Here is a 26,601-nt window from a genome sequence, read left to right as displayed (position 1 = left end):
TTTCTCATTTAATACACATTCTTAAGATTGTAGACAGCTAAAACTGGAGCTACATGACTGGTCAGTGGTCCTCACAGACGCTGTCGCAGCAGTAATTATTCTCTTTTCAGAGCTCTGTGTCAGTGTTTCATTATCAAATCCATTCAACTTGCTTTTTCAGAGAATGCCCAAATCAATACACTGCTACGATGCACCCAGGCAGATTCTCAATGGCATACACACACACACACATACACAAGCTAACATTAGCTAGTCAACTAATTGAGACACCTCTTTAATTTTTTAGCGTTATGGTAAACAGGTTGAGTTGCTCTTCTCTTGCATTTAACTACGTCCACAATTCTTCAATTTATTGTTAAACGGCACATCATTTCATTCAAACAGCCCAATATCACAAATTGACTCCAAGGGGCTGTACAGCATACAGCATCCTCTATCCTTACCTGGATTTTGATAAGGACAAACTCAGACAGACATGTAATAGAGGTCACAGTTTGGTTATCTTGCTGCCCCCCCTCCGTTTCTCTCTCTCCCTCTCTCAGGTAAACAGATTAATGATAAATTAGGAAAATACAACCAATTACACCGTCTACAGTGACTATACAGTTTACAGTATTTCACAAAGGGCATGTCCTGTTGGCTCCTCAGAGTCCAGAGCACAAAAACAACTGCATACCAAATTGAATTTACCCAGCTGAACCCAACATGTCCTCTGCTAAATGAGTGCATACTGGCATAAAATTAATAGGGTTAATTTGGGACAGCTGTGTGATGCCGCACTCATTTAAAATGTATTCCTCTATGCTAAACATTTATCTGAATAATATGACGATAACAGGCTAGCATTGTTAGTTTGCAGCAGATACAAACTTGCATCATCCTAAAGAAAATGAAAGGTGCAATATGTAAGAAATTTAAGTTTAAAACTATAAAAAAAAAAAAAATCAATAACTATGATTATCAAATGAAGATGAAGAAAGAACAGTTTTGACATTATGTTACAGCGTCGCTCTTAGTCCAGACCTGTCCTGGATAGCTAAAGGCAGCTACAGTCAGCAGCCGTTGGAGGTTACTCTGATGGTATGCTGCCCTCTATTTGTTTGCTGTAGGAATTCAACAGGTGCCCAATTCTTACATATTGCACCTTTAAATCAATTTCTGGCAAATAGCAGTAATAATAACATTAAATGCCAAAGACAGCAGTGCATTGTTAATAATTTACAGTAATGACATCCGATGCAGCAAATGAATTTATTATTCTTTTAAATTAATTCTGATTGAGCCAGTTAAAGTTAAAAGCAATTAAGCCTTTTTTACTGTCAGCACTATCCTGCAAATCTGGATATATTTAATGTTGCCAGGCAACAGTCACAACTCAACATCTGGTGGTAAGTTCAGAGATAAAATGCTTTCATTATCACGTCTCACTCATTTAATATTTGCAAAGTAATACATTTCTCATGTTTTGAGAGAGGATTTTCAAGCAGAAAAATTAATATCACATTTGAGTGTATTGACGGCAGCTGAATGTTTGCATTATACATAATGAAATGCTGCATCCATTTAGGCTGCCGCACTTCAGTCAAGGCCAAACAACAGCCTGCTTATGCCTTCGGTTGTCTGAAAAGAAGCTATTTGCTCATTACAGCTCATCAAGCTTTCAGTTTCAGCATTTTATATGTTTTATGGCATCTGATCAGGCTTTCCATAATGAAATATGCATCGATCCATGTCCTGGAGTTTTTCCAGAATCATTTTTTCCTTCGAGTCAAACTTTGCTCTGGGAATTACCACGCTGGTGCAAAAGATCCAGTTGCTAAATAAAGCCAAAAAGCAGAAACACTGGAAGAAAATAACTCTTTGTTATGCCCGAGCCTGAGAGGACGTCTTCTTCCCTCCACAGAGACACTGCTGTCTAACTCGATTGCTTTCATAGCAGGATTCCATCATTCTTCTGGGTTTTTTAAACTCACTCATTTGCTTAATCCAAGCTGATCCACAGGATGTGAACAAAGCATCGGCACCTGTCGTTTCTGGCTTTTTCCTAGCACAGACACAGCGGCCGTGGCCCACATGACCTCCAAATACCAGCGTGAGTAATGGCAGCGTTCGTGTACCATGATGCTTATGACGGACAATGGACAAATGTGTGTGTTTGTGTCACTGGAGTAGAGAGAAAGAGAGCGAATGCTTTCACTCACCATATCGATGGATGACACAGGCCCGATGCTGTTGACATATATGCCCACATCGATGACAGTTGGTTTCACTGCAAGAGCCAGAAGGAAGAACAGTGAGTGATTATAGCTGCACATATTGTAGGTGGGACACGTGTGAGATTTATACATGCAATCATTCTGTTTTATTTGTCATTTGTCAGTGTTTTCATCCTGCTGTCGTGTGTGACTGAACCTGCACGTGTGTCCGTGGCCTAAAATCATATCAATAATCAAGTTTAGAACGAGGCTCATCATCATTCAGTGTCACCTTGACAACTCAAACCAGTCTATTTCCTCTTTCGATGAAGGCAGAGCCATTCATCCATCCAGAGAGGAAAGATTTACCTTTGAAATTTAGAAAAAGCTGCGCCGTGCTTCCTGGAGCAGTTACTGTGTTACCATGGCAATTAATAGCATTTCCAGTCAGTATGTAGGATCTTGGCAACAACATTCGGGTCGGTTCTAGGAAGCAGAAATTGGAGCGGCAGCTACGTGGAACAGTACCAGACATAAATGCTGCAACGAAGACAGTCTTATTTGGTTTGTTTCATTGCTGTAGAACAGAAAAAAAAAGAGTTTTCTCACTGCAGCATCTAAATCTAAGTAACACACCCACACACAGACACAGACACACACTCAAACCTGTTAGGTGGTGTTATACATGACGCGGGGCCTTCGACATTACTTGTGATCATTTTTAGCCACACGAGCAACATGGCTCCATGGGTGGTATTGTCATTATGACGGTCTGTGTGGATACACTTTGGTTCAGACCGAAAGATCTTAAAGATAATTGTAAACACTGGCCGCTGACTTTTAATGATCTTCTGATTTTTTTCACTAGCGCCACCACGAGCTCGACATTGGTAGTTTTTGTGGAACACCATCAAAGTAATACTGAAAAAAGTTGTTTTGGCTCCAGAGGAAGATTTACACAATCTGATAAATTGCCTCAAGTGATGTCACTTAAGTCAGTGTTGTGGGGTTGAAGACTACAAGTTTGAAAATGAAAGCATCCCGTGGTGTTGAGAATACCAGACCTCGGTAGCTTTCTCTTCATCTATGCGTGAGACTAGCGGCTCTTTCTGAACTAATGACTTTCCCATCAGTCTCAGCTATAATTTGTGTTTACTACAAATGAGCAAATTTTAGCATACTAGCATTGTGATTTTGAGCATATCAGAATGCAGACATTAGCATGTAGCTCAAAAGGAACACTGTGCTAATGTACAGCCTCGCAAAGGTTTATGCCTGGCTGTCAAGTCTTGGGCTCAATCCCAGTGTCCACACTCACAGACTTTGAGGCGCGTTCCCTGTAAGTCTTTGAGGGCTTAGTGCTGTCCCACTGTCAAACCATCAAATGCATGAGAGCCTTCTCACAGACATTATGAGCCCTTTATGGCCACTTTCTGCATTTCTGCAGATTTACAGAAAGTGGCCATTAATGGGACTGAAGTAAGTTGCCAGAGGAAGCCTTAAACTTTTATAAAACGATAATAATCCAGATAATGCAGTTTTGAATACCTGATTAATTTCACTATCCCATACGCAACTTTTTTAGGGTTATTCACAAAGATTTTTCTAAAATATGGAGCTTATTTCCCTGAAATTTTCAACTATTTGCGTGTATGTGTATTCCTGTTCTTTTGTTTTTATTTGTATATATTTCAAAATGGAAACATAAAGTCCCAAACCCACAAGGTAAAGTGAAATGTCACTTAGTGCTGTCCCATGCCTCTTCTTTACCATTTCAAGCCCCTGCAGCCTGTCTTATTAAACACTTACCAGGTGGCACCAACTAAGTCCATGAAGGTTCAGGGTTTAGGGATTTAGGGGGGACACTGGGATTGGGCCTTAGTCAGAGGGAAAGTAGGCCCTCAGGAGCAGAAGTGTGCTCATAATTATGCTACGCTCGGACAGAAAGATCAGTGACTGGGCGCTCATCGTCAGAAGGTCATCAAAGGGATGGTGGTGAAAACTTTGAGTTGCTATCTTGCTACAGCAGCCAAAGACAAACCTTGTGATAAAAGACACTGACAATGCTTCTCATCATCTAGGGTCCAGAAAAGGTCAGTAAAGAGAGGCTTGCAGAAATGGGTTTAAAATGGGTTTAAAATGGGTTTAAACTATTGAATGCCAAACAAGGGTTAATCCATTTCAGTGTAATCATTAGATCCCATTGAAACAAGCTTGAAAATATTTCCCATGCACCATTTCTCCCTCACACTCTTTACACCATGGGGCACAGTAGCCTAAGTGCAGCGCTACACTTCTGTGATAGCACAAAGACGAGACACACATTCTGTCTCACACACAAACACAATTTCCTCCCTTTAGAGTGCTCCTGTACACAACGACTGCAGAGCCTCTTTCAGACAATCGTGTAAATGCAGGTTGAGCTGTTTTGATTACAACATAAATTGAGGTTAAGCACAGTGCATGTGAGAGAGCTCTTGTGTGTCTACCCCTGCGAGATAGTGTTCTAGTTGGTTTGTATTATTTCTGTAGGAGTGTGACCGGCGGGTCCGACCTGTCTGGAATCTGCAGCCTGGACGTTCTGCCAAGTGGTGTGCAGTGTCTTTTTGAAAAACGCCAAAAAGAATCTAACTCAAGGGTGTTTTGTATGCACACACACAAACTACAGTATGTCAAAGATCCACTTGCTGCACTTTAGTCAAGTCAAATCATCCTTTGACTTGCTTCCTCTTTCATGTGCACTGTTATCCATATTGTTACACCGAAGCGTTGGTGCTACCTCGCCCTTGTTAGACATCAGCACAGCCTCAATTTAGGCACAAGATTACAAAACCCTGAAAAGCCCACAAAATTATGCTCAACTTATACCCTGAAGACGAGTTGCCTTACAGCGGTGTTTAACCCCTGACCCTGCCCAGTCCAGCGCTCCCTATCCAACAAGAAGAGTCTGTTGTTTTACAGAGCAGCTTCCAGGTATGAACGTCAGCACTACAATGAATATAAAGCAGCTTCATGCAGAGAAAGACCAAAGATGAAAAGATAACTCAGTCGTTAATGATTGGAATCTATTGTTGACAGCAGCACTATTAGATCACTAAACATATGTACTTTGCATGTAATCTAATCATGTTAGTTGTCACATGCTGCGGAAAGAGCTACTTAATCATCCAACGCCTCATGTTACATTCATTTCCATTGTTCCTCATGGTTCATTGACACTGAAGACTTTCTATATTGTTAAATTGTCAGCATCTTCACAGTCGTGTAATTTTGTGTGCTGTGATGATGATAAGAATCGGGTGTATTTATGTGTGCACATCTGCGTGCGATGTCCCCAGGGACCTGCTGTGCTGGGCCACTGATGCAAACAGTTTTGGTTAGTGAAGGCCTGCTGGGAGGCGTTGATTCAATTCCAGCAGCATGTTCTGCTCCACCAACTGGACAATGAGGGACAACAATGCAGATGCACATCTGAAATTAGTTCTTTGTCCACAATTCAGCTTGTTCTTCGCCTACAGATATCTCCTCTGTGATCTTAAGGTTGAAATCCTTTGAAATGTTGCCCTTTGCAATCACAGTGAAGAACATGGTGTTCACCTACAGTTTCTGTAGCTTAGAAGAGATATACTGTATTTTTTCACACATTAGTGGCATGGCCATATGGATGACAATGGTGGCCAGCTGGTATACCACTTTGGTCCAGACAGAAATATCTCATTAACTACTGAATGACTGTCGTGGAATTTGGTGAATAACTGTTGGGACTGACTGACTTTTCATTCAGCGACACCAGAAGGAGTTACCGAATGAAATATAAATATTGGCATGCATTTTGTGGATGGATTGCCAAGTGTCAATGACTGATATATTGACTCTTCCTCATGCTCCATCAAAAAGACCAAACACTCACAAAAAAAGTAACACTCCTGTTGGCTTCAGCTGTACTACTTCAGATTATCAGTTCTTCGTCACTACTGCAGCTGACAATATGGCCAAACTTGTTGTGATTTTCACTTTGTTAATACTTTTTCTGTGCCGAGGTGACGGCCATGTTGGTGCTGGTGACAAATATTGAGCAACACAATTCAAGTTCACTGAGTGGTTTTACACAGAACTGTTGACGGTAAATAACATAAAATAGAAATGGTATTTTATCATCTTTACAACAAATTGAAATTATCTTGACTTGTGTAATTATGTATGTGTAATTCAAACAATTCAAACAGGATCGCAAATTTGTCTCTTGGCAGTAAGTAATGTACAATTTTTTTTCCGAATTAAGGTCCCATGGTGCACACCAGAAGGGGCGGGACTTTGCCTCTCTATTTTAGCACACCACCCAGCAGGAAGCACTGCTGCCAGAAATCGAACCCAAGTCTATTTGGTGTAGTATTTTGACCCCACACCACCATTGTACCCTGGAGAGGAGTATTTATGTTGATTTGTGTTCTTTTTAATCATTTTCAAGCCACATCAGGGTTTCCTCTTGGCATCCTTCCGGTCATAGCGTAGCATCTCTAACCTTCTTCTGAGTACTGTCTGCCACCATTTACTGGGCATCAATCCCACGTTCAGGCTCTGAATCAAATCTTTATTGTCCATTTGGGGAAGTCTGGCATTGAAGGCGCACAGGACAATACGTAATCACAATGTACCAATTATAGAGAAATGCATAAGATGCATTCATTGTTCGTTTAGGGTGACCAGGGACTGGAAACATATTCCAACATGCACTGGGAAATCCCAGGACACACTGCCAGTCTCATAGCATCAGACAAAGACACACAGAGGTAAACAGTATTCACACATTTGGGCAATGTAGCCCAACTCATCTGCATGTTTGAGGATTAGGGGGCACAAACACCTGCAGGGAGACAGTGAGAGTCACTGTCCTTCCTGGGAGACCCATTTACAGTGAAAATGGAGAAAATTGGAGGCCCACAGAAGTGCAAGCATGGAGTGGAAAAGCTGATCTGTTACAGCTTAGCAGGTCTGCAGCATTTGGAAACTGGGACAACCTGAAGGGAATTGTCCTTAATTTACACCACAGTGCGTAATCAAGGTAGACGATGACACTCTGAATCTGCATAAAAATATGTTTAACACAGACATTAGTCAGCTCGGTTTGCTGAGTACAGTCAGATATATTTACCATTGCAATTCAGGAGGATAAAACTACAGTGCACTGTTTCCAGCCTCTCTTCAATCTTTTATTTTTCCCTCCGCTGGAAGTGAGGGTGACTCTTTGAACAAACACAACCATCACAAAAGCTGAGCCGACCTGACACATGTCCAAATAACGCATGGCAGATTCATGTGCGATGTTGCATAGGTAATGATGACGCTGCTGTAAAAGAGAATATTCAGGACATATTTTCCCCGTCTTCTGTACTGTTTATGCCTTTTTATACTTCTGTTTGAGAGCTTGTTTTGCTCCCTTTCATCTCTCAGAGACAAAAAATAAGTTAAAAAGAAACCAAGGTCTAATTGATAGGAAGAAACTAAGACACCTACCTAACTGTCTGTCTATCAACCCTATTTTCCACTGCTAATGGAGTAACCATGATCTACAGTGGCAAGATGAGTCCCTCTTCCTCCTCTTCATGTTGCTCATCCTCCTCCTCGTCTTGCTTTTCAGAAAAGCATGACAGGCCCCATCTGTATTACCACATTACCCTGTGGGCCTCGATTAAGAAGAAAGGGCTTTTATATCTGCTTGGCCTCGCTGGCATGACAAATGCATTACGCATTGTCAGCCCCGGCAAACAGGCGCACACATACAGACACACACACACACACACACACACACGTGTGCAGATGTACATATCCCAGCTGACCATTCATCTCCCATATGTTCAGTGTCCAAGGAGCACTGCGCAGGGAGTTCTGCAGGCCTCAGTGGGCTGTCAGATGGTATCCCGAGGGTTAGCCTCACATCTTCAGTCTCACTTTCAAAATAAATGTGCTGTAAAATAATTAATCACATCCTGTTTAGTAAAAGTCATCTCCAGTACTTCAAGCCTTCTAGCCATTTGCCTCAAGTGACTCCATCAGGAAAACATTGTTTGACAAAGGCGCAGGGGCACTTGAAATATTCTCCTCCGATACACAAGACTATATTTTACAAAGAGAATCAGCCAAGTACTTAAACAGCTAAAAGTACAGAGCTAGATAGAAATGACCACAGTAAAATAAAAATAGGCAACTCAACCTGACAACATAAATAAACATGTTTACAGCCTAGTACAAAAGGGCGTTTTGGTCTCAACAGCCATTTCCCCATTCATGACAACTATGGGGGGGGGGGGGGGGGGTTGTTTGATTTGTACAAACTCTCTCGTTTAAATTATATAAGGGTTTCAAATTATGCATAATTAAGGGCGTTGCTGCAGACTCAACCTCTTATATTTAATTTGGATCAGAAGGAAGTTAAGCGGAGTCTGCACCACCAAGCTGAAGCCACAACACTGAGCTTCACAAAGGCTCTTTTCCTAGCTGTCATCTGTCATTGGAAAACAGTCATTTTTATGAATCAACAGTGGAGTTTCGTCTGGTTAAACTTCCATTAAAATACATTTGAGACTGTGAATCATGAAAATAAAGTTTATTTTCTTAAAGTAACTGGGTAATTGGACAAGAAGGCTTGTCTTTGATAGTGTTTTTGACCATCTTTCCCTGAAGACTGTGCAAAAGTAGAGTGCAGTGTCTGCAATTTTTTCATTTTCATGATAATGCTTTATAAATCAGACTAAAAGGCACGAAATGGAGGCATTATTACCTTTCTATCTGTTACACAGTTTGCTGGCCAGCCCCAAAAGTTTTTTCCAGCTTCAATTTTATAGTTACTGCTGTCTAATTTGTAGGGCAGTACTCTAAGAGAAACCTATTATTTCTGTTTAAAAAAGCCTGTTTTTTAATCTTAGCTTCTTCACTATGCCACTAAAACTAATTTCTTTCTTTGTCTGGAATAAATATGTCTGCATATGTTGATGTATTCAGGGTAAGCAAATTCTCAACAAAGTGTAATTTATTTTTTAGTCCAGGAACCTTGCAAGATCACTTCGTCTCCTGGAAACAGTTCATTTGGATTATTCAACTGGAACAAATACAGTCTACACAAATACAGCCTCTGTTCAGTTATCCTTTTAACTTACAGTTATGGGTCACATAGTTCAAGTCACTTATGGACCCACAAGAGTATAGTCTGCACACACTGTAATCCATCACTCCATACTCTGATGCACTGGTACAGCCCACGTCGTCCACACATCATCTCATGCATGACCTCCCTCTTTCCTTGTTAGTATGTGTAAAAGCCCTGCAGCTCACATTGCCTTTGGGTTGGGTATGCATGGAAAGGCTGTTACTGCAGCCACTACAGTCGACCAGTGGTGTGCATACAGTCTCTGTCCCTATAGTTCTATGTAACTGAAAAGATGTAAACTCAATCTACTGCATGGATTGTGGTGAATGGTTACATTGTGACAACTGTTACTGCATTCACCTAAAATGTTTTGGACAAATTCAGTTTTCAAGACACAAAGCTCACTATTGACCTAGTAAAGGTTCATCTAGTTCTATAGTACAGATGTTACAGCGACACTATGTTCTGTCGTTCCTCCAGTTTGTGAACATGTCCAAACCCTACAACTTACTCATATTACTTGTGTCTTAGAAAAATGTATCATAGAAGGTAAAATAAATATTATTATTGCAAACAAGGTGTTTTTGCCCACTTGCATAAAAAAGAAAGCAGAAATTGAACTTTGGGAATAATACAAAGATTTTATGCTGGGGTCGTCTACAAAGCAGTTTCAAGCCAGTGTTTGTATCACTAAAATTAGGCCCTTCAACCAAAGTTTGAATTCAAAAATACGTTAGCATTTTGGGAAGTACACTTTCAAAAAATGAGGTGTAAAAATAACAAGTTGAGGTTTTACAGGGGCTATATATGACACTATTTTTCTGTTAGATGCAGTGGCTACCTGGGGACTCCATTGTTTATCTGGCAACCTCATATTCACAACAGCTCCAAGAGCCCACTTCGACTGGCACAGAGCGACACAGAGCCAGACTTTCTCTTGTTTCCAACCTTTGTGATAAACTTGGCAGACTGTCTGCTGGCAGTAGCTTCATATTTAGCGTGCAGACATGAGAGTGGTGTCAATCTTCTCATCTAACCCTCAGCAAGAGAGCAAATTACAGAATTTCCAAAAATGTTGAACTATTCCTTTAAACAATGGTGCAATTATTGGGCAATAATGCAGAAATCACTGACAGGAGATTTAAGTGTTACACCAAGTAGTAGGAGTTTCTAGTACAGCAAAATGGTTCAGCGACCCACAGTGCCTCAGCTCAGACCACCATCAGAAGAGAAAGGCACTGCTCCTACACAAGTCATCAGCTAGTGTTGTAATTTACCCTGGTTCATCATATCAGTACGCATGTTTATGTGAGCTGACAACAGGAATATTTGTGTCAGCCCTCTGGTGTCAGCCCTCTAATGGTAATCACAAGTAGGCCATGCAGCCACTTCTTTGTGGCTTCTTTGCTCCCCTTTGGCATTACAGTTTGATTGAAGCGTGTCAAAACAAGTGCAAAAAACAAAAAAAAAACAACACTGAGTCGACTGATGTTGGTTTCCTTTTCTCCTCCAAGTCTTTAAATGGTAGAAAACATTACTGGTTGATTCCTAAATACAGCACAAATGATTGAATAATGTGGGCATTCAAGTAAAACACAGCGATGCTTCCGAATAGCAACGGTATTTCAGTTTAATTCTTCTAATATGAATGTGGCATTAAAGACGAGGTAATAAGCGTGCAGTACTGAAGCGGAGGTATAATAAATGTCATAGGTCTATAAATGCGGTGAGGGGTTGCACAGTAACACCTAATCTTTATGTATGTGACTGCAGCAGCTCCACTTGTGAAGAAAAACCTCTCTCCGCTGTCTTTTTCCAGCAGTTCTCAGCCTGCATGGCACTGCACCACACATTGGCAAAACAACAAATTTCCTAGGCGCGCGCGCGCACACACACACACACACACACACACACACACACACACAGAGACAGACAGACAGACACACACACATTGTTGATGAGTGAAAAATGTCAAAACCATTGAGGAGCGCCAGAAAACAAATAGCTAAAAGGACTTGACTGGTTTACGTAAGAAGCTCTCTTGGCGAAGTTTTAAGAAAATCGACCTGATGAATTTGTTGGATAATTGATCGATTTAGTTAACATTTAAGACAAATGTCAGGGCGTACATCAGCTCACTTCAAATGTACGGCTTCTCACATTGCTTGAAAACCACTAGACAACTAAATAGAGATACCGAGGTAGAAAACACAGGTTGGTGGACACATCTATTGTTTTGTATTTGCATCTAAATTGTGCATTTGTAAGATTTGCAGATAATATAATCAAAATACCTCTCTATTTAGCCTGTCCTCATCAGAAAAATGACCATAGAGGTCGACTGTGAAAGCAGGTTATTATGACCCATATTGGTGTTTGTTGTTGAACTTGATTTTTTAGTAATATAGCCCTATTTTCTTTCACTGTAGGATTTCTAGATGGCAGTGCTGCTTTTCTTCCCACTTTCTCAAATTACAAGCCTTTTTGGCTCTAATGTTATTACATGTAAATGCGAACATATGGCTTTAAAGTACATCTACAGCTCACGTTAGCTTTTGCAAACTGCTATTCCACATATCAAGAGCTCCGTCTCTTTTTTGTTTATAAGCCTGTAATAAAGTCACATAGCTTAAACTTAGATCGACAAGAGATTGTAGGTTTAACACAGAGCTACTCTCTGTATCTGTGTGTTGTTTTTGTGTATCATATAACATGTTAACACTGTATCTTACCATGATAAACTTCTGGTAAAATTTATGGTGGAACTGTTGTGGTAGTGGTCACTGAGTGTACTTGAACAGACCTGATTGGATTGACTTTACTATTACAAAAGAAAGAGCCATAATGGATAACTGGACCATATTTTATTATTTATAATGTGTGCATACAATGGGACAAGATTATAAATAAAAGATATAGTTGGTTGGAAGTGAAAATGTATTCTGAAACACAAAATTCAGAGAAAATCTCTTTGCTGCCAATTTGAAACAACTTTTCAGATGGTCCCTAACTTCTGCTCATCCAATTTCCAGTCAAATGTCAGTCACACAAGCAAGGTGTCAGGCTTCAATATCACACCGTGAGGTAAAATGAACACACGTGGGACAGCAGCCGAGTGTTGAGGATGAATCGAGCTGTATGTCTCACTACTGGCCATTGATCCCACTGCACGGTGTGATTTCCATAGATTGTAGCAAGGTGTGTATGATGTCTATGTGTTTAGATTTCACTGACATATGACCTAGAATTTCTTCAGTCTTGTGACAGGGAAAAAACAATGTAGGTGTTTATTTATTACTGTTACAATGTAGATGCTGTTGGAATCTTTTACCATAAAGCCTGCATGTTAGGTGGAAAAACAAATACAATTATAAATGGCAATGACCGTCTCCTCCGTCATTTTTAGTCAATGACACTTTGAAAAAAGAAAAATGTAGTTCTGTAGTTCATCACACTAGGGTTTAACACAGCCAATGAAATGATTTCTGCCTCCAAGAAATGTTTAAATAACTCAAGCTGTATACTGCATGTGGAGGCCAAAAGCCATCTGGTTCTCCCAAGCAGGAAGAAGCCAAGGCTAAAAATTATTTGCAAATGGTATTTGACCCACATCTGCACATTTCAGCAGGAACTCGGTCCAAGGACAAGATGCAGCCAGCCATCTGCACCCAACTCCATCCAAACTGCCGGAAAACTGCAGTCCTTGATACGCAGGTGATGTTTTCTTCCGCCCAGAAAAGTGGTATCAATTGACAGCCTTGCCTCCGGCAGATACTACAGGTCCAGCAGTAGAGTCAGAGCAGCTGCTTATTATTCTTATGAAGTTGTCTGTATTTTTCAGAAAACATATGGGATGGGACTGCTGCCTAATTTGATTAATTTGATGCTACACAGCAAACACAAACTGGGAGACATCTTGATAGAGGAGCCTCATTGACTAAGCCTACACCTGTCCAGAAAATTATTGATTTAAGTGTCATAACATTTTATTTAGTTAAAGACATTTGAGATCAAGCGTGAACACACATCTTGACAAATCATTGCAAAATCCAATTTGAAATGAAATAATTAAAAAATGAAAGCCTTCAGTGCTTCGAGTTCCTCACTCCCACGTTCTTGGAAGGTTTCCCTACATGCTCTTTTGAGTTAGATGAGAAGATTGATACCACTCTTCTGAGAGTGTAGGCTAAATATGTAGCTAGAGCCAACAGCTGGTTATTTTAGGAAGAAACTGTTAGCCTGGCTGTGTCTGCTCACTAGTCTGTCAGACTGTTTCTTGGCTCTAAGCAGTCAGTAGGCGAGCAGCAGGGACTTCAGAAAGTTACTGATCCCAACCAATAAATAGTTATGTTGCAGCACATGACCCCCTTTCAAACTGCAATATGCATTGATACACTTTAGAACATACAGTAAAGATGAAGGTAAAGTAAGGTGTTAATTAGTGAGCTTTATTGACATTTTTTTAAGCCAATATGGAGAAAAGTTGCTTGTTTTCACATCCAGCAATTACGGAGAAACTTTATCATTCCTTTGGAGTCGTGTTTCCGGCCACTTGATGAATGTAAGTACAAAATTCACTCTATTATAGTGCAGTTGTCCAGTTGACCCGACCGACTCCGCAAGAGCTGTAACGGAGCGCGACCCGAGCTCAACAGGTGTTCTGTTCTTTTACATCCAAACCCGACTTGAGCCCGACACAGTTAATGTAAGCTGAGGCATTGACTTGTGGTGGTTACAGCTTGCCTGTTTAGCCTGATTAGCCTGATTACAGACATTTATAGTGTAGATGACTGTGAAAAGGTTGTTCTATGCGCATAAATATAAATATATATATATAAATACGCATCGCTTTTATATCTATGGTTACGCAAATACTCGTTCACTACTACATTTTTGTCCGAACCCGGCCTGACCCACCAGATCCTGACAGGTTGGGTTCGGGTTGGGTCTCCATGCCCTAGCCGGCAGACGACCAAAAAGAAGAGAACCAATAGAGTACATTTGTGGGCATGACAGCTAAACATTATGCTCAAACACAGTACTTTAAGCATTGTTAAAATATTGGTTATAGCCACTGTAAGTAGAAGCAAGGCAGTTACACTTGTCCTCTAGCTCATCTTTAAGGATACTCAATATCCAGCAAAAGTGCGGCTGTGCTGAGCTGTGTGTAGATCAACTTGAATAAACTTAAAGCATTATTGCTGAGGCATGTTTGCCCAGGAAATCTTCCTTGTATAAACAAATATTATTTAAATTAAAGCGTGCAGCTTACCAGGGTGACCCCGCAGAGTCGAGCTCATTTCACCAGACAGATAAAAGATGACGTAAGGTGTGCAGAGAATTCGGTAAAAACTCATATATTGTTTTCATGAACGCATAAAACAAGTCATGTACGTCTTAATGAAAACACATTCCCATTAGACAGATATTGACTGTCTGTGTAGGTGCGTATACAGTGTGTATTTGTGGTCTGGGCTTGTAGGTGTGTGGGGGGGACTGAAGAAGCACATACTGTACCAGATTGTATTCAGCTCCCTGAATCCAATCTAATAGATCTGAGAAGGGAAGGTATTTCTCTTCCCTCTGAGGTTTAATGAGAACCAGGTGGAGGGAAAGGTCTCACTGCTTATGAATCGCCAACAGGCAATCACGCAGCCAACGCCAAGCAATAACTCAGCAAAATAGAGGAGGGGGTAGAGGGTGCTCGCTACAACCAACACACACATTAAAGCACGCAATGAGGACGGCGTTTAATAAATAATCACTCAACTCAATTTCCGTTAATACTTCAAGAATAATGAAATAATCACAACAAGCTCTTCTACCTGCTTTCCCTGGTAAATGAGAAGCGTATCATCCATTTATTATATCAATTACTTTTTTAATTGACTGAATTGAATGTGACCCACCAGCTACTATATGGACGTTAGCATCAATTTCAAGACTTCGTTCACACGGTTGAGGATTATTGTGCAAATGGATGCAAATATGAAGCTTTTTGGCTCAGCTTGGGCTAATCCCAGGATACTGTGTTAACATCACTACTGGATATATTTATAATAATGCTAATAGGCGTTGGACGTCTGCCATGACAGAGGTTAATGCTATAATCTCTTTGATGGGGGAAGAGACAGAATATTATGTGCTTTATTCACACACACCCAACTAGGCTCCATTCTGACACAAGATTGATAGAAGAGTCGGGTCCTTGGTGACTAGCGTCGCAACTTTTTCACAATCAGCTCTGTCACTTAAACCAAGGAAATCAAAATCAGAGACACCCGTCACAGCTGGAGATTCTGGAGAATTAATTAGACTTTGTGTCCATCAGGTAAACAATGAATTATGCATTATTTTGCTCCCATGGTGCCATCACAACAACAGAAACTGCCTGTTGCCACACAAGCTAATGTGGAGGATGAGATTTTAGCAGTTTCAGACTTTCAGAAAAGATGCCACGTCTGTCTCTAGTGACGTGAGCTGTCACCGCAATGGCAAAACATGAAGGTAATTCTCCGATACAATATACAATGTTTGTTAAAAGTGAGTGAATATAATTATTTATCTTTAATAACTAGACATGCTAGAGACCTTTTTCTTTTTTGAGAAGTTTGGTCAGTTCAAAAAATAAATAACCATCACTTGTCCGATCCCTTGGGGCGAGACCATGGGTGGGGCTTGGTGTTACAGACGGCAGCCATGACAGAAAGCTTTTCACATTAAAAACGGTTTCCTGTTGGGCAGCTGGCTGCATGGATATTTGTGATTGCACAATTTTTTGGAATTTAATCAAAAATTCAATTAAATGACAACGACACAAGGTCTCAAAAGCTGTGATTGGAGAGACTGTTTCTTCATTTTGGCACTGACAATGCATCTCTGACAAGAAAATGCTCCCTTGCACTCAAGACTGTGTTTTGCAGGTAGTATTATTCAGTGATGAAACACATTTTTAATCACATATGTGTGGTTCTCACTGATTAGCCATTTAGCTGGGGCTCACTGTCACATTAATCTTCCACAGCAAACAAACACCTACATCACAGGTGTCCTGTTAAACTGTCCTTTTACTAAGAAAAATCAATTTTCCATTAATCAGAATCCAGAATTGTCAGTGGCCACAGTGTAATGAAATGTGTTTTCTGTTGTGGCATGAAAAAGTGTCATGGATTTTACTGTATTTCCTTGTTTGATTTGTTTTTGTTCAGGCATTTTTAAATCTTCCATAAAATAAAAAGTGCAATCTGAAATACATATTACTGCGCGCACGCACACACACACACACACACACACACACACACACACACACACACACACAATGTTCTAACAAAATGGTCCATCTGATTTGTTCTCCACAGAAGCTCCACTAAATGTCTATCCACCCCACCTCCTGCAATCCCTGGCTAACCAGCGGTGCTTTGGCTGGAGTGGAGTGGACATGGGAGACACAGATGGAAATCGATTAAATGGTTAGAGCTCACAGGGATGGGAAATGTGTCAGCCATGATCCGGACCCAGCTTGGTCTTATTACCACCTAATGCACTTCACTTTGGTATCAGACCCTCTTTAAAGCTCTACATGATTGCTCGGTCATTCCTTTGTGGTTTCTCATTAAATCGGGAACGCTGAAGGAATGAAGGCCTCACAACCACTCTTTGGAGATGAATTAACATTTTAAGAGAAGCTAAATTTCTGGTCAAGGCCTGCTGTTTAGGTCCTCAGACAGTGTGTGTAGGTTATTAAAAAAAAAAAAAAAGGCCTGGGAAACTGCACTCATTTGCAAATATTTCTGTCAGCATACTTTAGCTTCATATTTTAAGCATTAAGGGCGGTATAGAAGGTTTTTTTAAATCCTCATTGCTTTGCTAATTTATGCAGCAAGGTTCTCCTAAAATATAATGAGATCATCTCATCTGTAAGTACAAGCTATGATAATCACAATGCCTGTCAACACACAGGCAGACATCACCATGGCAACGCAAAGTTCCCACATGCAGTGTACCGCGCTGGCAGATGACAACACATGACATGATATCGTTATCAACGTGAAATGTTTTAAAACATGAAGCTCACTCATTGGTAATCAGGGGAATATGCTTAAGTTTCAGTGTAAACAGCCTAAAAGTTGAGAAAAACATCAAGTCTGAGACATTACATCATTAAGCACACACACACACGCACACACACACACACACACACACACACACACACACACACACACACATAAACACAGCGGAAGAGACATTTGCATCATAGAGCTCATAAAAGGTTACTACATCCGCCAGCTTGTGTGTACCCATTTATGTCTGCTGCGTCTGTGTGTGTGTGTGTGTGTGCATGTGTGTGCGAGCACCTTGTGTGCTAGAAGCTCCTGCACCTCCCTCCCGCAGGTGATTGTCAGCTTGGCTAACCTGGCTAGCTGAGATGTGAGGAGAAGCATTTGCCAGCATCTAAACTCCTCTTCATCTAATGAAATGTCACAGGACTTGAAATATTGAGGAGGCTCGTCTGAGAATCCTCCTTTCAGCTGGTGAGGTGTCACCGCTGTGCCAAATGTCAGCTCTGTGAGGATCAAGGGGAAAAGGGCCTGCCAGGGCCGAGTCAGCCTCAAACCCACCGAGATTTGAGCCAGAGGTGGAAAGAGCAACTATCTCACTCTGGAGGAATTGCTGTAATTGTGGGTGTGAACTCTTCCTTCTTAGCAGGAAGTCATCAATCAGAATTTAAAAGTGACACACAAACTGTCACTGTCGTATAGAGAGAGATGGATTCAACAACATTACACTTTTCAGCTTTTTGTGTCTTTCGGTATAAAACTGTCACAGACCAGGTAAACCAGGATCTTAAAAGTATTGCAGTTTTACAGCAGTTTTTATCTCTCGCTGTTTTTTAAAGCTGCCAAGTTGCAAATGTGTATCCTGCAGCTTTTAAGTTAAAAATAGCCAATTTCCTTATAGCTGAAAATGACTTGTATTCTCATTCCTTGTGGGAAATCATTCAACATTTTTGTCTGCAAAGAGTTCATTTTAGAGCTGCAACAACGGAAACATCAACAGGAAATATATCAGCAACTGTTTTGATAACTGATTAAGTGTTTCGTCTTTTTTTTTGTTCCATCCTCTCAACTGTGATGGATAACATGAATAAAATGTTGGGACTGCACGTTACTGCAAACCACGGTTATGTAAAATTTGTAGGTTACATATGTATCATATCAACACTTCTATAATATCTGTATTATGTTCACACTACTGTACATCTGCTGACTGTCTTATAGGGAGCCAGAGGGGATGGTAGTGACGTGACAGACCAAAACAGCATCTTTTACTAAACCTAACCAAGTAGTTTTAGTGCCTTAAGCTTACCAGAGCATAAGCACACTGTTGTCAGAACAGAAAATTGACAATTGAACCGAAAGAAATGTAAAGTTGCAACAAAATGAAAAGTTTGAAAAACAACGTTGGCCGACTAGCAGAGGAAGCTAAGCCAAGAAAACTGTGTACAAAAATGGCGTGACTGAAAGTAACAGTGGCCCACGGGAAAAAGAAACACTGCTGCCACAAATGTAACCGAGTGTCTTGGGTTCAACTAACTGAGCTGGTTTAATAAGAAAATAATGAATGGGACATGGAGACGTAATGTTAGTGCACTTAGTAGCAACATACTTCTTTTCATTTCCTCTCCTCACATATCACAAACAATAACAACTCTGAGGGGACACGCCACTTAATTGTGCTCTCTGGTGGGGAGCCTTTTAAATCAGCCGATGGTGTAGTCCCTCGCTGTGACCTGCTGTTTGTCTTTGTCACATGACAGTTAACTGAATGTCTTTGGGTATAATCATAAGAAATACTGTGTTGAATGTAACACTGAATTTGAGATTAAAATCTTTCTGCAGTCGTCCAAACTCAGTTTAGCTACCATTTCCTATATGTAGAGTACATTTAGAGGAAGTTAAAAGCTTAGCATGTTAGCATGTCGATAAACGTCTGAACACGTACCAGATACCATTTGTTTTTTTACAAAGCCAACATTTTTCACGATGTATCAGTTGCTGTTTTAAATTGCTTTAAATCCTCTCAGCTCCACACATCTTCACCATCTTAACTGGTTGTAACTCGATCATACTTAAGAACCCAGACACACCAAACCAACATCAGTCAACTGGCGCAGAAGAAGGCCGACTGTTGCTTCACCTCACATTGCCAGCCAACAAGCTGCACTTGAACACACCACAACGACTAAAGCCAACAGCTAACTAGCTTGTTTGTTGTGTACTTTTCAGACCACTCTCACTAATATACGTCTAATACACTACCACTAGACACTGGCAAAGAGGAGGCCAAAAAGCCGGAGACACGGGCGATTTAGTGCGGGACACACCAGAACAACTCTCTTTTCAAATCAATCTAAATGCTAAGTGGCTTCCCTCTAGTCAAAATACACCCAAATATATTACATTTAAATGACTAAACATTGTAGTTTATTTTAAATACCACTTCTAACTGATTATGATCCAGCTGGGTAGATATAGTGATGAAAATTATGCCCTGTTAAGAAAGTATTAATTCCAATCCATTAACTGTGTTTAATGATTTCGATGTTATGCAGTTTGAAGGCGTTTCAATCGGAAAATTAGCAACGAGGTCTACACACTGTTTTTTTCAGAATGAGTCTGTTGTGTTTATTTGAACGTGTCTTTTCTAGGTTGTTGATCATGCCGCCGTTTCAAAATTCCAAATGCGAACCAGAAAACTAAATAAAAGCTTAACGTTTAAAGGAGAAGGAGCTCGCATCCTCAAAGTCCAATCATTTTCTGATCTTCAAAGAAGCTGCATGAACCTCTGTTCATTAGAGAAGAGCAAGTCAATTAAAAAGCTCCACCTGTGTTTGTGATTTAGTTGACCACCTTTTCAGGCAGACATGCATCCTTAAATTCACAGATCAAAGAGCACCAAAGAAGCATAAACTGATGCAAGTTACTTGAGGATATGAGACTTTTATTTTCCTGTGAACATATAACTTGGTGGTGGCTTTTTTCCCTTTCCAGTCGCAGACATAATAAAAAATTCATTGTAGAGTTTGTCAAGACTTGTCGGATCATGCTGACCCACAGCTTGAAGAAACACCATTAAAAGGCTGAAAAGTCTGTGAAATGTGCTTTTTATCACAGGTTTTCAATGTTGTCTGAGCTGAGAGTGAAGAATAACTGACACTGAGTGTGCTTACAAGAAAACTTTGCACTTTATTTAACTGCAAGTTTCAGCAAATTTTAGCGAGAAAACCGAGCATCTAGATTAGCTGCAAGACTTTCAAACACATGGTGGTCGCTGACTGACACAAGAGGGGGCTTAAGCCGGTTGATACAAGCGTTGATGCCTCAGTGCTGTCTGGACATCACCACAGATTAACACTGACCTCAAGAGTACAGCCGAGAGTGATGGGCAATATCTGTAGTTTCAACCTATTGTAAAATCACGGTGATGTCACCCATCTGTGGCAACCATTTTGAAGCGTCACGTTTAGCATTACTGCCGTCATCATCTTGTTTTTTTCTTGCCAGAAGTGACCATAATTGGATAAAAGAGTGGCACTGGGGAGGATACACACTGTCACGCCGTCCCTCCTGACTGAATGTGACTGAAAATCCGAGCACATGCCGCGGGAGCACCTTGTCAATCACAAGGTAGCCACGCCCTGAAGCTGCTTTATCGTAACTTTTACTCTACATGGGACCATTACTTACAAACTGAACATCATGCTGTATTGAAGAAGACTTGAAACTATCATTTGAGACCATAAACTCATTAGAAAGCTGTTTACTGAGGTAATAAATCAAGTGAGAATTAGGGTCATTTTCTCATAAGTTTACATACAATTCGACTCCTTTTTGAAACCAGTAGCTGCTACAAAGAATGCAGGTTTAAGGCACTTCTGCAGCGGCTTCACTTTTCAGACCAGAAAGCTCCATCCATAATTTATACGGTCAATCTGGACTAAAGTGGCTGACCATTCGACTGACCAAACACACTCTTCCGGTTCGAGTTACCAACTTTTTCTTCAAGTTTGTTCTTTTTTTACTCAAGCACTTGATTGACAAAGTAGCGTTAGCACAGTCAACTTAAAAGAGTCCCTTTCATCCCAGATATAGTCCCATCATCTTCCATCCACTCCAATTCATCTCTAGTTTAAGCTTAAATCAAAGCGTTTGAGTCCAAGACAAACACTTCCTTTGTTATTTCTGGCACTGGGATCCAAAAAAAGAATCCAAACTCCGACTGAACTTTCTCAGCAAATAATGTTAAGATTCCTCAAATCTGATTTGCACTGGTTTCATGCTTTAATAAAACAAAGGATACGTCTAAATCTTTTATCAAACAAGAGGACAATGTAGGGCTGCTGACGTGTACTGTACAAGGATATGAGTAGAATAGACCAAATGCTGCCATGCCAGCATCCCATCCTCTTGCTCCCATGCTTCGCCCTGGGGTGATGGAATCTGACATGACTTCTGAAGTGGATCTATGAGGTTTTAATATAGGATGCAAAGTGGGTCAAACTTCCACTTGGATTCCAAAAAGCCTCAAATCTGGACCGCAAATACCGAACATGAATTATGTAGCAACATGCTGTAATTGATAGTAAGTAGTGGGAGGTTTGGAGGGGAAATAAAGGGAGGGTCACGAAGGGATGGAGGGGGGGGACACAGAAGAGCGAGGTGACTGAGCGAGAGAGATTGAGAGAAACAGATGGAGAGAGAGACAGGAAACAGCTGCAAACTGATGATGTCTGGAGCAGCTTTGGTTTCTATTTCTGACATACACCTGGCTTTTATCTGAATCAAAGTCCATCTCTTTAGTGACACACACACACACACACACACATTTAGATCATGCATATAATTAAAGTGTAATGAAAGCCAAACCCGTGACCACAAATATTATAAATAAACAAAAGCAAATGAATAAATATAGATAGATAAAAGTATTGTACAACTACAAACGGTAGCTGCCTGTTGATTACAGTTAGACACACTCACACTTTCTATTAAAATGCACACACACTCGTCTCCTTTCCACTCCCACCCACGGACTTTATTGTAATCGCCAGACTTATTCAGAGAGGCTGTAATGGTGGATATGATTGCAGCAACCTGGTCAATCGGCGTGGATCAATAGCGCGTTAGCTATGGACAATTACAGCCCTCCGTCACCGTCACCTGCTGCGATCAGAGCCGAGCTGCAACTGCATTAGCTTCCTGGGTAAATTGAAAAGCTGCCAGGCTGAATGTATTTACATACAGGTTGACACTGAACCCTCTACTTAATCTGAGTAGCTTGTTCAGAATTACATTTTTGAAAAAAAAAAAAAAAAAAAAAAAATCAAGGATTTTGCTGAACTTTAATCTGATATGATCCAGTTATTTTACTCTGGTATGTTCCAGTTGTTTCTAACAAGTCGAGGGATTTGAAATAAGGACTGTTACTTAAAGCAGTAACAACTTAATCAGATGTTTGGTCTCCACATTGTGGTTAAGGAGTATTATCTCTTGAGATCAGCAGTGTGACTTCTTCCTCCTCTGATTTCCTATTAATCCCCTCCGTAGGGGTGCGAATCACAGAGGAACTCATGATACAGTACGATTCATCGTATGCTGTCCACAACAACAATAGTCTCATGATACAGTGATACTACTCGGTAGATATAAAGGGCTCATTCTACAGTAACAAAAAAGCAACAATCTAATCCATTTCTACCATAGATCCCTCTAAATCCACTGCACCTTTCAGATACTATAAACTCAACAGACAGGACACACAAATTCATAGATTCAGTATGACTAACACTTTTCATGGATATTAGTATCAAATATCCATAAAAGTCCATGAGCCCGCTTAGAAATAATAGACGCCACTTGCAACTCCAGAACTTGCCTAGGAGTCAATATGTTTTTACATTTTATTCAGAAACAAAGTAATCCAGACTGCTGATGGTGCCAGTTTATTACAATATAGACAAAAGGATAGGCCAGAAAAACGTGGCTTACACTGTAGTTCACAGTTTAACTCACACAATCCACCCAGCAACAATTTACTTACTGTTATATCTTGCAGTATCAGGGCAGCAGCATGCAGGCTTTAATAGAAGTGCATGGGAGAGTGCATTTAATAGGACAGAAGTTTAATATGGCCGTGTCTTGAATAAAAAGTAATTGAGCTGGTTTGGTTTAGAAGATAGTTTCCGCTCATGCAAGAGGCTTCATCAGTTTTACTAGGAATCATAATAGTAGCCCCGTTTGTGACCTAAACACACTGTACCTTGTTCCATGACTGGGTCAAATAGCCAACGCTGTCATTATTTATATCTTGTTATCCAACAGTGGGTTGTATCTCCCAGTCTGCTGGGTGGACCTAAAGGGAAGGCTGTCGATTTTATTTTGTTATTGTCAACAAATCATGTAAAAAGTCTCTTAATCAACTGAGCTTGAGAATGTGTTTGGAGCTCTATGGCACATAAAGCTCTGGATACATACAGTATTTGTTAGTTGGATCAATATACTTGAACTCTTTTTAAATCTATCTCCTAATTTGTTGGATGACCGGTGTATTTTAGACCGTGGCTCAGACCTAACTTTAATCAAACTCCTTGAATCACCCGTGGCTCGGGAATTCAAAATGTGCGTGGCTGCAGAGCCCTCGCAGCATACAAAGCCCTCTACTCTAACCCGCTTTGTCCTCAATTCCCTGGTGAGCACACACACAACCACTGACACACTTGCCAAGGCTCTGACACACACACACACACACACACACAAACAAACACACACACGTTGTCGTACAGTACACGAGGATCACACAGATCGCACACAGTGATCACGCTCGGAATCCAAAAGGAAAGTGACACAATAGGGACACAAAAGCATCTCATCTTCATCTAAGGCGAACTGCTTCTTATCGGTTAAGGTGAGGCTCAACACTTGTTCTGCTCGGGGGAAATGTGGGTCGCAATTTCACAAGTGGACCAGTCAACCACTTTATATGAAGATTAGGCTCAGTGCTGCCTTCAGAAGACTGGAAAAGACAGGAGGAAAACAAACACGGGAACTAAGATAATAACCCTGTTCTGTTGTATTCTGCTGTTCCTACTGTTTATTTCTTGTGTTTCGCCTCACTGCTGCGAAACTTTTGACCATTTTAAAGTACAGGCCAGTCTAGAAACAGGGGCACCGCTTAGTTTGCCTGGAGCTGAAAACTGAAATAATTCTATATTCCTTGTAAAAGTTAAGAAAAACAAAAATGTACAAATTCCAGTATTTTTGAAATGGTTTCTTATGAAATGCATATTAAATACATTAATTTACTGTATATACAGTACAAATTGATTAAGTTGCCTCTCTCTTTCTCAGATTAGGTCAAGTCTTCTGTTTTGGAGCTTGTTTCTCTCACCAGATCTGGCAACCCTCCTCTCACATACAGAAACAGACAGAGGGGAGAAAGAGCTAATGACCCGAGCAGCACAACAGGTGTGTGCGACCAATATACGAGGGTGGGTCAAGGTAAACGCCGAAAAACACTGCGCATGTTGTCAGAAAACATTAGCCAGTTTACACGGACCAAAGCAGCATATACATTAATGCTATTTAAGCTAATGTTACCGAAACAAGTCCGCACGGTTTACACGTCGACACTCTTATTAAGAATAACTTATATTCAAACTCACCTCTGACGTTTTTTCAAAGAAGGACGACGTTTCTGGTTCAAAAGTTATCCAACACACCGCCCGGCACCTCACGGCACCAACTTCCGAACTTACTTAATTCGGTTTATTAATTTTAATCCTGCTTAAAACAACTAAAGTAGATAATTGCTAGCATCCTCGACCGGTGACATGTGAGTGTAGTGACGTGTGGCAGAGAGATGTTGATTGGCTATCGATTGAGGAGGGCGGGACTCCGGGCTTGGTCTAAGCCAATCGGCGGGCAGGTGCTGCTTAAATCACTCATTATGTTAAGACAGAAGTCTGAGTACGGAAGCCTCTAGCTGTCAAAGTGAACTGATACATAATTGATCACATAACATTTAAAACAAAGTAGAGAAGCATTTGGTGGTTGAAGCAAAGATAGCTGCATGTGAACTACTTACAAAATGTAAGATTTAATATTCATATATGCATTAGATGGAAAAATAAATAAAGATATATAATATATAATATGTAGTGGAGGTACAAAGTGGCAGAAAACGGAAAATATAAAGTACAAGTACTTCAAAACTGTGCTTAAGTGCAGTACTTGAGTAAATGTACTTAGTTACATTCAATCACTGCTTAAACTAATTAATCAACAACTAACTGATTTATCGTTGCAGCTCTATGTATGTGTATTCTTGATAAGAAGATCAATATCAATCTCATGTTTATACGTTTATAAGGATAAAGTTAGAGTCGGCAGACAGTTAGCTTAGCTTATACAGCTTGACAGGAAGCAGCTACAAATAGCTAGCTCGGCCCCGTTTAGAGGTGAATAAAACCACCCGACAGTACCTCAGTAGCTGTTATGGTGTGATATCTTGTTTGTCTAATCTATTCACAGCGTAAATGGCAAGTTCAGCTAATATTGGACTATTTCTTTGTTGTCACTGCCAGGTTGCCAGGAAACCTCAAAGGAGTCACTGCTTTGTGTTTTCTGTCCTTGAATATTTGCTTTCCTGGACGACTGGAGAGAAAAAAATCTGATTTTTAACACATACTTCAACAATTTCGCTCAAGATTTAAGAGGTCGAAGATACACATTTTTGTAAAAAGGAATATAAAGAGTGGTAAAACCATCCCCAGCCTCCCCTACTTTAGTTTAGCTTAAAGAGGTTGTTTTGCCAAAGAAGAGCGCTTCAGTGTGAGATACAAATACGCTTCTAAGCTCTTAAATGAAGGGGCCAATTAATGCAGGAATCTCACAAATATGCTTAAAACAATAGTGTGTGCTCTGGTTCCACAGCCGGCAGCATATAAACAAGCAGAACCACAGAAGAGAAGCTGCTCACATTTTAATAAAAGAGGCAAACGGAAAAAGCATTGAGCGTGTGTGTGTGTGTGTGTGTGTGTGTGTGTGTGTGTGCGTGCGTGCGTGCGTGAACAGGATGACTTTGATTTAGACAAAATTCAGGTGTATCTCGGAAACGAGCCACACTGTTCTGACTTCAGTAGCTAGCTGTCTGCGTGAGTGTACTTCTTTTGTGTGTGTGTGTGTGTGTGTGTGTGTGTGTGTC

The 26,601-nt window shown here is 40.5% G+C and overlaps 1 protein-coding gene across 1 annotated transcript in view; it reads right to left on the bottom strand.

Annotated features, from left to right (window-relative positions):
• LOC140992058 (gamma-aminobutyric acid receptor subunit gamma-3-like) overlaps positions 1-25,226 on the bottom strand; it is an 86,235-nt gene extending 61,009 nt beyond the window's left edge. The window contains exons 1-2 of the mRNA XM_073462292.1: positions 25,061-25,226; positions 2,202-2,269 (exon numbers count right to left, since the gene is read on the bottom strand). Of these exons, the coding sequence (XP_073318393.1) occupies positions 2,202-2,204 (3 nt within the window). The 5' untranslated portion in view covers positions 2,205-2,269; positions 25,061-25,226. The remainder of the gene's footprint in view (positions 1-2,201; positions 2,270-25,060) is intronic.
• Between the last annotated feature and the right edge of the window lie 1,375 nt (positions 25,227-26,601).

The sequence above is a fragment of the Pagrus major genome, chromosome 24, assembly GCF_040436345.1.
Source record: "Pagrus major chromosome 24, Pma_NU_1.0".
In the NCBI taxonomy this organism is placed as follows: domain Eukaryota; kingdom Metazoa; phylum Chordata; class Actinopteri; order Spariformes; family Sparidae; genus Pagrus; species Pagrus major.
This window is presented reverse-complemented; position numbering and strand designations above follow the sequence as displayed.